The sequence below is a fragment of the Podarcis gaigeae genome (assembly GCF_964106915.1).
Source record: "Podarcis gaigeae genome assembly, chromosome: 17".
In the NCBI taxonomy this organism is placed as follows: domain Eukaryota; kingdom Metazoa; phylum Chordata; class Lepidosauria; order Squamata; family Lacertidae; genus Podarcis; species Podarcis gaigeae.
The window spans coordinates 10,426,769-10,439,303 of record NC_139694.1 but is presented as its reverse complement, the minus strand read 5'-3'; the positions used below and the strand labels follow the sequence as shown (position 1 = coordinate 10,439,303).

Sequence of the window (12,535 nt, the reverse complement as noted above, 5' to 3'; positions counted from 1 at the left end):
CTTAAAATACATCCCATCTCGCCCTTTTCTAAAACATCCTCCCCCGGCATGTTAGTTCGGTGCTAAAAATGACAGCGGCGCGGATCAAAATAACTCGCGACAATGCCACGAGCTCCTTCGAAGGGGCGGGAATCTTTCCTCTTCTCCGCGCTTTACAGGTGTAGCTCTGAGGAGGCAGCGGAGATTCATCACCATGTTACTGATGAATGAAAAGGCCCCCTTCCCCACGCGCCCACCCACTTTTTTTATTTTCCAAAGCTAACTCCGCTCTCCCGGGGCTGCGTTTCGTTGCAACCCAACGGAAAGCCTCTCTCGCTGAGGTAACTCGGGCGCCTCCTTTCGGGCGCGAAAGACTTTGCCAGGTGCAGGAGACTTCGAAGTTCTCACCTCAGTTGGGGGTGGAAGAAGAGAGGCGGGGGGGGGAGTGAGGCACGGACCTACCACTTTTTGGGGAGGGGGAGAAGACGCGAAAAACGACGGCACTCGTGGTGCCCTCGAGGGAAATATCTTCGGGCTGACCTTTCTCCAACTTTCCAGTGCGCCCCCCCGGCGCGCGCGCCGCTTCTGCCCACCTGCCCACCGACGCGCTCCTCCCGCTTTGGTGCGAATGGACGGCGCTACTGAGCCCTTGTGGGGGGTGGGGGGAGAGGGAGGTGGTACGAGGTCTGCATCAGCAAAGAGGAGAAACCGAGAGAAACCTCTTTCTCCCCCCCCCCCCATGCCATCCCAGCGCACCCCACTTGCGCCGGCCCGGCCCCTCCCCTGCCGTCGAGCGCGTGGCTGCCCCTCTCCGAGCGGGAACTCGCTGCCATCAATAATTCATTGGCTCCCAGCAGCGGCGGCGGCGGCGGAGCGCGGGAGACGACGACGGCAGCAACAGCAGCCGCCGCCGCTTGGATAAGAGAGAGGGAGGCAGCAGCGGGGCGGGGAGGGAGAAGCGTGCGCGCGAGCCGTGCTTGCCGGCTGCCTGCAGAGAGGCGAAGGCGGCGGCAAGCGGCAAGCAGCAGCAGTAGCGGCGGCCGCTGTGGCGGTAGCAGCGAGAGCCCGAGCAACGGCGTCGTCGTCGTCGTCGGAGCATTTGGACAGCTCCCTTCTTGGCGCCGCCAGCAGCAGCAGCAGCATTATGTCCCCGCAGCGCGCGGCGGCCGCCTCCCCGGCAAAGGCCGCCGGCGCCGAGGAGGACACGGGAGGATGAGGACAGGAGGGAGGCGAAGGAGGAGGAGGAGGCGCAGGCGGTGGGAGGCGGACGAGGCGAGGCAGCGCGGAGGCGGAGGAGGAGGAGGAGGCGCAGGCGGCGGAGGAGACGCGGAGGATGAAGTGGAGTGTCCGGGGAGCCTGCGCCGCGCTCTCCAGCTGCCTCCTGCTCGCCTGCGCGCTGAGCGCCGCCGCCGTGGGCCTCAAGTGCTTCTCGCTGGGCTCCGAACTCAAGGGGGAGCCCTTCCGCCTCGGCAGCGCCGCCGGAGCCTTCTACTCGGGGCTGCTGCTGGCCACCGGCCTCTCGCTGCTGGGCTCCGCGCTCTTCTGCTGCCGCCAGCCCGACGACCACGGCGGCGCCTCAGCCGAGGGCGCGGGCGCAGCGCCCCCTCGAGGCCACGCGGGCAGCGAGGTGGTGGCCGTGCCGGTGAGCGGGGATTCCCAAGCGCCGCCTCAGGCGCCGCCCAAGGCGCCCGCCAACGGGCGACAAAACTTCCTGCTGCTGGGGGCGCTGGTCTTCATGCTGGGCGTGCTGAGCGCCTTCGCCGGCGCCGTCATCGACGGCGACACGGTGTCGCTGGTGGAGAAGAAGTACTCGCACTACTGCCTCCTGCAGGCCGGAGTTGGAGGAGCAGGAGCAGCGCCCGCCCGGGCCAGGCCTGCGGGCAGCAGCCCCGACGGCTCGGCGGCGGCGCTGCGCTGCCAGAAGCTGCGCGACTACCAGCGGGGCTTGGTCATCTCCACCATCTTCAACGCCCTCGAGTGCCTGCTGGGACTGCTCAACCTGCTGCTGGTCAAGAACTACAAGGCAGCCCAGCAGCGGGGGCTGCGGCGCCGACGGCGCCGACGGCACGACCACCACGTGGCAGGCGGGCGGCGGAGAAGGCGCCGGGGTCCCGGGGGCGGCAGCGGTGGCGGTGGTGGTGCCGGCGTTGGACGGCGTCCGCAGCGCCCCAGCCAAGGCTCCATCTTCTCCAGCGAAGACCCCGATGTGTCCCCCGGGGGCGATTGCACCTTCCAGGCCGTGTCGTACATCAACGTCGGGGTCTTCCACGTGTTCGACGAGGCGGGCGTGGAGGTGCACTGCGGGGGCCACCCTTCCGTCGAGCTGCCGGGCTACTCGCCCATGGACCCCGACCTCCAGGTGTCCTACCCATATTGCTACCCGCTGCCCAACGAGCAGCCCCCGGCCTACGAGGAAATCTATCCCAGGGAGTCCTGTGCCAACCGCATCTAGGCACCACCGGACAACGCCCTTTGGACAATCGGCCTGCTGGACCGAAAGGGGCAGCAGGAGGCGAATTGGGGCAGAGCAGGAACACTTTATTGGCAGGACCAGTAGTAGCACAAGGTGAGGCCAAAGCCACAGGTAGTAGTAGTAGTGCGGACTCCTCCGAGAACCCTCCGTCTAAAGAGGCAGGTGCCCGTAAGATGCCTAGCATGAGACAAGGCTGGTGCACGCTCTTGGGGCGGATCTGGTGGCAAGTTGAAACATTGGTCCAGACCACTTTGGCTTCGTTTTTCTGAAGACCAGGCACACTTTCTCTTCATCGCCTCTTTGATGGAGAAGTCTTGAACAGTTTCAGAAAGTTGCCAGTGTTTTGCAACCTGTTGGAGGTTTCTCCAATATGTCCTTGTCGAGATTTCTCTTTTCCTGCTCCTTTTGGTTCTATCACTAAAATCTATAGCTACATACTAGAGGTTTTAGCAAAGTGCATTTTTCTCTTGGGTTTCTTAAAGATGGCTGGGCCTACTTGGGGGTGATGCTTTTACCTTTTAATTTTACCCCTTTTTTCCCCCTAGTCTGGTGGAATCTTTTCATCCATCTCTTCGATATTGATTGAATGGCGAACATTTCAGGGTTGGTTTACACAGTCATATTTGGCTCGGATTTGTTTTTGCTTTGTTTTAATGAATCAGCCTGGCTTACCCACACACCTGCCCCCGCCCCCTTCAAATGAATCTTCGTGATAGCCTCAGCTTTAAGAGTTACAAAATTATGTCGTTAGAAAGCCTGCCAGAACAAGAAAAACACACAAAAAATGTAAGGATGAATCTTTCCCTCTCAAGCAAATATATTTCTAACCATGAAGAGAGACCGAGAGCCGTTTCGATCCAAGCCTCTTATGTTTACAGTATTCCTAGGAGATTTTATGTTTTAAGTTTAAAATTCAGTGAGAGTTAAAACCATTGTTGGTCTTGTAAGATGCACATGATAAACCTGCACTTTCAAAAGGGGGGGGAGAGAATCAACAGCAACATTTTTGTACACTAATGTGCCTGCTTTTTGTTGATAATTTCTTACTGTAAAAGCTTTCAAAAAGTCTATAGTGAAAATGTTTGGTAAAGTCATTGCAACGTAGAATTAACAAATCAGTTCCTTTACTACAATAGAAATGCTATATTGAATAGAAGGAAAGTCCAAATCGTCTCATACATTCCTTTTTGTAAACAGGTTCTGTGTTTTTAATGCAAAGCAGGGCTTATATTTATTTTTTATTTTGTTTTGAAACAGTCTAATCCTATTTTGTACACATGCAGCCAGTTATTCTTGTAAGTAGTTTCATTTTAGTGTTACCGATTAATTAATCTGAGAAGCTTGAATAATAAGTTTTTATTTAAATATAAATACATAATATATACATATATCTATATATGCTTTAAGCAGCCTTAACTGATGGTCACAATTTTCAGCGGAGTTACCCAAACTCCTTTGAAGTATGGTTTAGTAAAAAAAAACATATTCTGACAGAATTCAACAGGTGAGCATTGAAAATAATAATACTGCATTAAAAAGGTTCCGATTATAGTGACTAAACTCTTGTCTAGATATTTTAATAGTTTCACCAAAAATGCTCTTTTGGAGGCAAAGCCACGAGTGACACAGGAGACCCGTGATCAATTGCTTTTAAACAGGTGCAAGGGGCTCCAGCCTTGTTCTGAATAGCAATGCTGGAAGAGGAAAGCATTTAATGTTTTCATCTTTACCATTTCTCTTATCTAAATGCCCTACCCCTAGAAATGGCTTATGTAGCCCTTCTAGAATACTGGAATTCCCCTCTGTGAGGCTAAAAGCATATTCCAGGGCAATTTAAATTTGGAAACTGGCGAGAGGGTAAACACAAACACACACACACACACCAGCATCGCTGCAGTTATCAAATTCAGAGCCAATTGCACCTGTTTTAAAATGAAAGAAAGGTGCATTGTGAGATCTGGTCACAAATCTCAGGCATCGTGGGTGGTTTAGCCCTCAGTCTGCTAGAGAATGTCAATGAATCAGGTAGCACAGGGAAGGCAATTAATTTATTTTATTTTTTTGGAACACTGGCATAAAAAGGAAGGCTTAATTTAGAGCTGTTCAAAAGGATGAAAGAGAGAGACTTCAGCTCATATTGTTCACCTATTATTCTTGCTACTATGTGTTAAGACAGAATTCCATTTAAAATTCCACCCCTTCGTTAAGCTCCTTGTAGCAGGGACCTGTCTGCTGCTTATATTACTTTGTAAAGTGCCGTGTACACTGATGGCGCTATATAAATATTAATAATAATTCATTTTAGGAGACTGCTGTGGAATGTGAGCGTTATCAACAGAGACAGTGTTAAAGGAAAACAGTTTTTGTCCTATTTTTGCGATGTACAAAAGATTATTTTTTGATTAAGGATCTGAACAAAGTCTAAAATCTGCAGCCTTAGATTAAAAGTCCAACAGTGGTAAAAGCCTCTCTGCACTACTTTGTTATCTGAAGTTGTTTCGACTTGCACACTTTGTATAATCTAAAATGCAAAAAAAAATAATGCCTTAGAACATTTAAAACTATATACCTTTAAAAACTAAGCAAAACCTGCACCCTAGGTAACTGGATCAAAAGCAACTAATCCAGTTCACAAGGTAGCTTCACATTTTTTCAAAGGTTAGAGCCAACATTATTATTATAAATTATGTAAAAGATTATCCTTTGCTGAGAACAAGCACAATGCTTATCTAGTGCATAAGACCTAGTTTGAAGTACTGCACTTCCTTCTTCATTTCTTTACTCTCTAGACTAGTATAGATTCTATCTCTGTGGATCCTTTTTGGGCCCAGTCCACAAGAAACATCTCCAACACATTTTATTTTATTTTAATGAATAGGAGTTGTGGAACAGAATGGCTGTACCCTTGTACTCCTCCCATCTTCTTCACAGGGATATTTGGAAGAGAAGTTCCTAGCAAATCGTGTCCCGTTAACTACAGTGCAGTCAGACCACATTTTGGGTGTATATATGGCCAGGAATTTTGTAAGATAAACTGGTGCCTAAATTAAGTTTTGAAATCCCTATTGAAGTATCTAAATAAAAACAACCTAATTTCTTTTTTTAAAGCTCACATTGCATACTTCTTCCTACATTAAAGGGTGTGGTCAATGCGCTATTCATATTGGCATCTTTCAGTAGAATGAGAACAGGTCCAGACAAATAGCTAATCATGTGGTTAAAACTGTTCCTGGGCTAGGCAGACCACTTTAGATTGTAGGCAAGGGTTGCATAAGTACAGGGCTTTTTTTCCAGCTGGAACACATCAGAACTCAGTTCTGGCCCCTCTTAAGTGGGCGCCATTGCCATTATAAGAGAGCAAGGGAGGTCTTCAGGGTGACTTCCAGCACCTCTTTTCTACAAAAATAGCACTGCTCGTGTGTGTGTGTGTGTGTGTGTGTGTGTGTGTGTGTGTGTGTGTGTTAAAAGCCCATTAGGGTGGAAATGGCTCCTAGACTAGCCATGTCTGCAGGCATGCTAACATTCTATTACTTTCCAATTTTTTATTTTATTATGGAGTGTTCAAATGTCTGATCCTGTAACTGAAACCTGTAGTAGTGCAGTCCAGGAACAGTTTGGTTTGTGATGAGCTGTTTAGACCATGAGAATGCTTTAAATAATGACAGATTTCCTACATGGACAGCATTTATATGGGGGGCGAGCATGCAGACTGTTTGGTCCCAATCTACTTGCGCTTTACATGTTCTTTCCTACATGGAAATGCAATACACTCCAAGAAAGCTGTCGTATTTAAGCTGGCCCTGTAGTCCTATACGGTTCAGTTAGCCTGATTTCAGCATGAATGCAGTTATAGTGGCTTCCATAAGTTTTGGAACTGGCTTCTAAACAGGAGCCCTCAAACCATCTCACTGAGCCAGAGCATAAGCTGATTGAGATGCTCTGTCTGGAATCCTTTAAAAAAGAAAAAGAAAGAAAACCTTAAACGAGAGAGGCCTCATTATCTCAAGCTGAGCATGAGAAGGTAAGCACGTATCTGGTCTATGCTACTTCAGAATGTAGATGCTGGCTCACATGGCTAATTGTGGCTGCAGAGCATCTACCTACATGCTAATCAGGGTTTTCTCGCTAATCAGTTTTTATGTGCTGGGGTTTTGTTTTGTTTGTTTGTGAGCAGGAGAATTTAGTCATATATTCCAGCATTAGCAAGCTGAAGTGGTGCGGTCTGGCCAGGGATTTTACCATCTTGTGTGAGAGCCACACAAAACCTCAAAACAAAATCCATAGACATAACGAACTCTAAGGACCCATCAGGCTAGTTTTTGCAAACTGCAGCCTAAATCATTGAAGTTTACAGCTATCTATCTTGGAGTTGTTGCACTGTGTTCAGCATGATGGATCACGAGTTCTACAGGCTTGTTTTTGTAGGGGCTTTTTTTAAAAAAAAAATATCTTTGTTTGGGAAAATTGTAGGCAGCATGCTTCCAGATTTAAGAGGGCTCAGCGTAAACAAAGTTGGAGAAACTCTACACTAGAATGTATCATAAAGTCCCACCCTATCATTTGGGACTTCATGATTTCACAGAGCGCTTTCATTTTAAGTTATTTTGGATGAAAACCACCCACAGAGTAAAAAATAAACAACAAACCAAAGTCGTAATCCTCTATTGTGAAATCCATTGTTGATCTGAAGGGGATCCGCAGTCTTCAATAGTACTGTGCTCTTGAACAACTCCCATTCATTTTAATGGGAGTCCCATGAGATAATTCCCTGGTTGACTGTGCTAGGTCTATGCTTCCGAGTTTAAAACCAGGGCAGAGAAGGCTACCAGTTATGGGAATACACTGTACATAATATCAGTCTCCCTACCCTGCCTTTAAAATAACAAATTGCATCCAGTGTTAGTTCTGCTCAGAGTAGACACATAGAAAGTAGTGACTATGACTAAGTTGCATTCATTTCAAATGGGTCTACTCCAAGTTACTTGGATATAGCCCAGCACGTATACATAAATTTCCCTCCCCAAGCCAAAAGAACAGATGTAAGCGAAAGCGTCACAGACCTATACTGTATGTCTTGTGTGTGCATGGAAATTTGCCATTATGGGTAAAGGACATTGTCCTATTTTACAGAAGTAATCCAGGAAGCTTCTGTGCTGAATTGCATCTTTTTGTGGGAATAGTACAGTGGACACAATTCAGCAAACATCAGTCACAACCAAACCCTATTGAAAGGGATGTGATGGGACTTGAGTTCCATTTTGAATCGGATTGACTCATACCTCAGTTTGGCTGGGTTGTTGTGGCCATTAAGAAAACCAAAACATATATTCACGTTAAGTAACCTCAAATTTGCAGAGTTAAACGTTTTTAACAACTGTTTATTCAGGTTTAATTTAAAAGAAATATTTTGAGGTGCTTGTTGGTGTGTGTGTGTGTGTGTGTGTGTGTGTGTGTGTGTGTGTGTGAGAGAGAGAGAGAGAGAGAGAGAGAGAGAGAGAGAGAGTGTCCATCCAAAGTTATGCATTTACTGTCCTATTCATTGTGAAGGGGTTAAAACTAGTGATTGTTGTTAATTAATTTAATAATAATAACAACAACAACAACAACAACAACAACAACAACATTCTGCCTATCTGACTTGGTTGCCCCAGCCAATCTTGGCGGCTTCCAACAATTTATAAAACCACAGTAAAACATCAAGCATTAAAAACTTCCCAATACAGGGCTGCCTTCAGATGTCTCCTAAAAATCAGTTGTTTATCTCCTTGAAATTTGATACCAAGAAGGCCCTCTCTGCCTGGTTCCATGTAACCTCACTTCTCGCAATGAGGGAACGGCCAGAAGGCCCTCAGAGCTGGATCTCAGTGTCTGGGCTGAACAATGGGGGTGGAGATGCTCCTTCAGGTATACAGGGCAAAAGTAGTTTAGGGCTTTAAAGGTCAGCACCAGCGCTTTGAATTGTGCTTGGAAATGTTTCCATTGAATTCATTGGGATTAAATGTCCTTCTCTTTAGATGGAACAGGCGCCTGGTATTGAAAGGACTGCTTATGCTAGATTGGACCACGTGGTCCAACACTCTTTTCCCAACAGAGCCAAGCAAGTATTTCTGGGAATCTTGACAGAGCAAGATGGCATTACACACACACACACACACACACACACACACACCATGTCTCTCCTACATTAAGCACATTAAAGTGGAACACCAAACATGAAAATTTCTGTGGTAAGCATCTTTCAGTGCAGAAAAAGGCACCACACCTCACAATCCAGCTGAAAGCTCAACACTTTTAAGTCCCGTTGATTTGCACATGGAAGTTAAGCACATGCATACATCTCTCATGGTTGGGACTTTAAAAAACAAACAAAAAGGTATGCACCTGTCCTTTAAATAGGGAAATAAAGCAGGTTTTCTGATCAACTGTACTGTGAAAAACTTAGGCACAAACTTAAAATTTTAAAAATGTCCATATGTAAGCAAAGGGAGTTTAATTTTATTTGTATAGATGCTTTAGGTGGCTGTTTTGGAGTTTGAAATTGTCTTAAAACTCCAGTTGTTCCAAAGATCAGTGCTCAGGGGTGGGGAATGGGAAGTCATGAGAGCTGTGTGTTACACTCGAGTATTAAACTTGTTAAATTAAAGTTTAACTTAAATTCTTTTTTTTTTAAAAAGAAATCATTGGATCCAGGACTCTCACCCATCTCCCTTACACTTGAGGCATTACACATAACTGAAGGAGCTTGTTTTAATGACAGGAGAAAAGTGAAGGGAAAATAGTCCAGTCCTGCCAAAATCATTGGGAACATGCCAACCAGTTTATTGGGGGAAAGCGAGAGAGTTGAATAGCATCTATATGCAATCATTAATGGGAAAATGTATGAGTTCCAGTTCAGCAAGGGAGATTGGCGTTGTTGCTGATGTACATCTGAGTGCCATTGATTTAATGAATGCATTTGTTGGGAGGCTCATGCATGGCCATCTGGGACTATTAATTGCATTCATCAGTATGAGGCCACTGGTTTTTCTAGTATAACCAACATGATTCCAAAAAATAAAGAAACACAAATAATTGTGGCACCTTAAAGCGTAGCAAGCTTATTGCAAAGTGAGTTTATTTCATAGACTTCCTCAAATGCAAGAAGTACATTGCAGACATATGTTGCAGTGAATGGCCACACTGGTGTTGAAAAAAGAAAAAAAAGTTTGTGGTCCACTAAGACTAAGCACGCATACAATTTTAGAAATAAAAAAAATCAGGCAGGCAAATTAGATGAATGAACCTTTTTTATTATTATTTCATCTTAAGGCACACAAATGTTCCAGGTGATTAATGTTTGTGGTGTAGTAGGTGTATTTAATAATTTCTCAATGAGAAATTTATGACTACAAAGAAAGAAGATTGCAAAATATCACTAAGGCTTCAGTTAGTCATTTCTGGCAGCTTTTGAAAATCACCACTATTCATTAAGCAATAATGTTAGAGGGTATGTGAAAAAGCTTGCTGTGATTAGACTGAAAATAGGATAGGATGATGTCCAATTCTTCTGGCGTGCATGAAGTAGAGAGGGAATGAAATATTCCTATGAGATGGGGGCAAACACCCAAAAAACCTCAAGCCTAAGCATGTCTCTGTGGAAGTAAATCCTATGGATGTTAATGGATCCTTGCTCCAAATCAATGTGATGAGGACTGCAGTTTTGGGCCGCAATCCTATGCACACTGCTCTGAGAGTAAGCCTGACAGAAAACAAGGGGACTTCTGAGCAGGCATGCATAGGATTGTACTGTTAATGTTATTGTCTAGGGCTGATTCACACAACCATGTTTTCTTATGGCATCAGTATAGTAGCATGGAACTCTTCTGATGATAAAAGAGCTACCTGGAATCTCCATGCCTTTGCCAGTTGTGTGAACACACCTTTAAAAACCTGTGAAGATATTGAGCCTTCGTAGTTTTTAGACAGCTTGGTGAGATTTTTAAGTCTACCACATTAAAGGCTTCACTAACCACATAATCTAACTCTAATTATTAGGGCTTTCGTGTAATTAAGAGAAATCTTGGCTGATATAATTGTATGAGTTTTACTCACAGTGGCATACATTTGCATATGTAGAGAATAAGAATTCTAAAGAAGAAAAGTACTTCCTTTAGTTAGATTACACGTGTGTGTGAACTGCAAAGAGGATCCGGGTGTCTCCAGACTGTCACATATTTAAGCACATACCGCAAGTTTAGAGCTGCACAATTAAAGTTGACTAAAGCACTTTGTTGCCCTAGTGCAACTACACCACTTTTAAAAAGAATTAGGCCTTTTTGCAGTTTGGAAAGTGAAGGGGAAACGTATTTTGAAGTGTGGGAGGGACAAATGATTAACAGGAAGATGTATAAACATCCCACAGGCAAATTGGGATGACTCCAGGACAAATGCTCATTAGTCATATAAAGGGTAAAGGTAAAAGGCCCCCTGAGCCCCCTGACCGTTAGGTCCAGCCACGGACGACTCTGGGGTTGTGGCCTCATCTCGCTTTTCTGGCCGAGGGAGCCGGCGTACAGCTTCCGGGTCATGTGGCCAGCATGACTAAGCCGCTTCTGGCAAACCAGAGCAGCGCACGGAAACGCTGTTTACCTTTCCGCTGGAGTGGTACCTGTTTATCTACTTGCACTGTGTGCTTTTGAACTGCTAGGTTGGCAGGAGCAGGGACTGAGCAACGGGAGCTCACCCCGTCGTAGGGATTCAAACTGCCAACCTTCTGATCGGCAAGCCCTAGGCTCTGTGGTTTAACCCACAGCGCCACCTGCATCCCTGTCGTTAGTCATATACCTCCCCCATAAACAAAGGGAAACAAATGCTCAATAAAGATTGGATATAATTGTCACTTCTGCTGAAGCTTTGTGCAAGCAAATGGAGATGAATACTCAACAAATAAGTTGTCTGTAAGAGCCCAGAGGCAAGCTAGATGTGATTCATAAAATTATCAATTGCTTGAATGGCATTTTGAAAGTTAACTGCAGGTATTTAGGGGCCTGATATAGTATGGGACCCTGGCATGGGGTAGGGGACTTTGCTACTTTTGCCATCACTACCCCTCCCAGAAGACCCAGCCTGGAATAGTGCCTTTCTCCCATTGCAAACCAACAGGTGCAAGGGGCTGGGTGGACTGCGACTGCAGTGGGGGGGGGGGAAGAATGTTTAAAACTTCCTGTCCCTACAGGCCATGGTCCTCTTCAGCCGCCATCCCTGGCACCTGTAATATACTTTGAAAAATCCATTTGCACAATTGCTAATTGTATAACTTGTGCCATATCTAGTCTTGCCCTTAGTATAGTCAGTCTTTGAGTGTGTATGGGGTCAGTGGGAGAAGAGAGAAACAGAGAATGAATGAATGTGAATATGACTCCTCTAACATGGTGCCATCTTCTAATTGGGAGTAACTGCTGACAGGCAGTGAAAAGATCCAATCAAAATTAGACATAATGGAGTGGTGCTAATAAATACATTAAAAAGCCAATATTTTAGGAACAATAAAAGATTTTAAAGCGTAGCATTATCCTACAAAAACACTTAATTGTTCAGTGAAAAATCACATCTTCCCAAGGCTATTTTTCCTTTCATAAAAAACCTCACCAGGGCATTGTTGTATATAAAGGTAAAGGGACCCCTGACCATTAGGTCCAGTCGTGACCGACTCTGGGATTGCAGTGCTCATCTCGCTTTATTGGCCGAGGGAGCCGGCGTACAGTTTCTGGGTCATGTGGCCAGCATGACTAAGCCACTTCTGGCGAACCAGAGCAGCGCACAGAAAACGGCGTTTACCTTCCCGCCGGAGCAGTACTTATTTATCTACTTGCACTTTGACATGCTTTTGAACTGCTAGGTTGGGCAGGAGCAGGGACCGAGCAACGGGAGCTCACCCCATAGTGGGGATTCGAACCGCCAACCTTCTGATCAGCAAGTCCTAGGCTCTGTGGTTTAACCCACAGCGCCACCCGTGTCCCAACATTGTTGTATATATCTGCATATAATGTGTAGTTCGGCTTCTGGAGCTAGATTTCTTAAAGCAAATAGGTAAAGAGGCAGCAA

At 45.9% G+C, this 12,535-nt stretch overlaps 1 protein-coding gene across 3 annotated transcripts; it reads left to right on the top strand.

Annotated features, from left to right (window-relative positions):
• The first annotated feature begins 443 nt into the window (after positions 1-443).
• TMEM271 (transmembrane protein 271) lies at positions 444-10,916 on the top strand. Of its 3 annotated transcripts, none has more exons than XR_014559377.1 (2): positions 444-2,545; positions 9,127-10,916. XR_014559377.1 is itself a non-coding variant. In XM_083719533.1 (1 exon), the coding sequence occupies exon 1, from the start codon at positions 1,313-1,315 to the stop codon at positions 2,429-2,431; it is 1,119 nt and encodes a 372-aa protein (XP_083575659.1). In that variant the 5' UTR covers positions 444-1,312; the 3' UTR covers positions 2,432-3,520. The 3 variants fall into 3 exon arrangements, 1 of the variants encoding a protein (XP_083575659.1); XR_014559378.1 differs by lacking the exon at positions 9,127-10,916 and adding an exon at positions 8,544-8,562; XM_083719533.1 differs by lacking the exon at positions 9,127-10,916 and having other exon boundaries at positions 444-3,520.
• Positions 10,917-12,535: the final 1,619 nt, after the last annotated feature.

What these genes read in the sequence shown, in the direction of transcription:
- TMEM271 (XM_083719533.1), top strand. Translation starts at nt 1,313, where the DNA reads ATGAAGTGGAGTGTCCGGGGAGCCTGCGCCGCGCTCTCCAGCTGCCTC.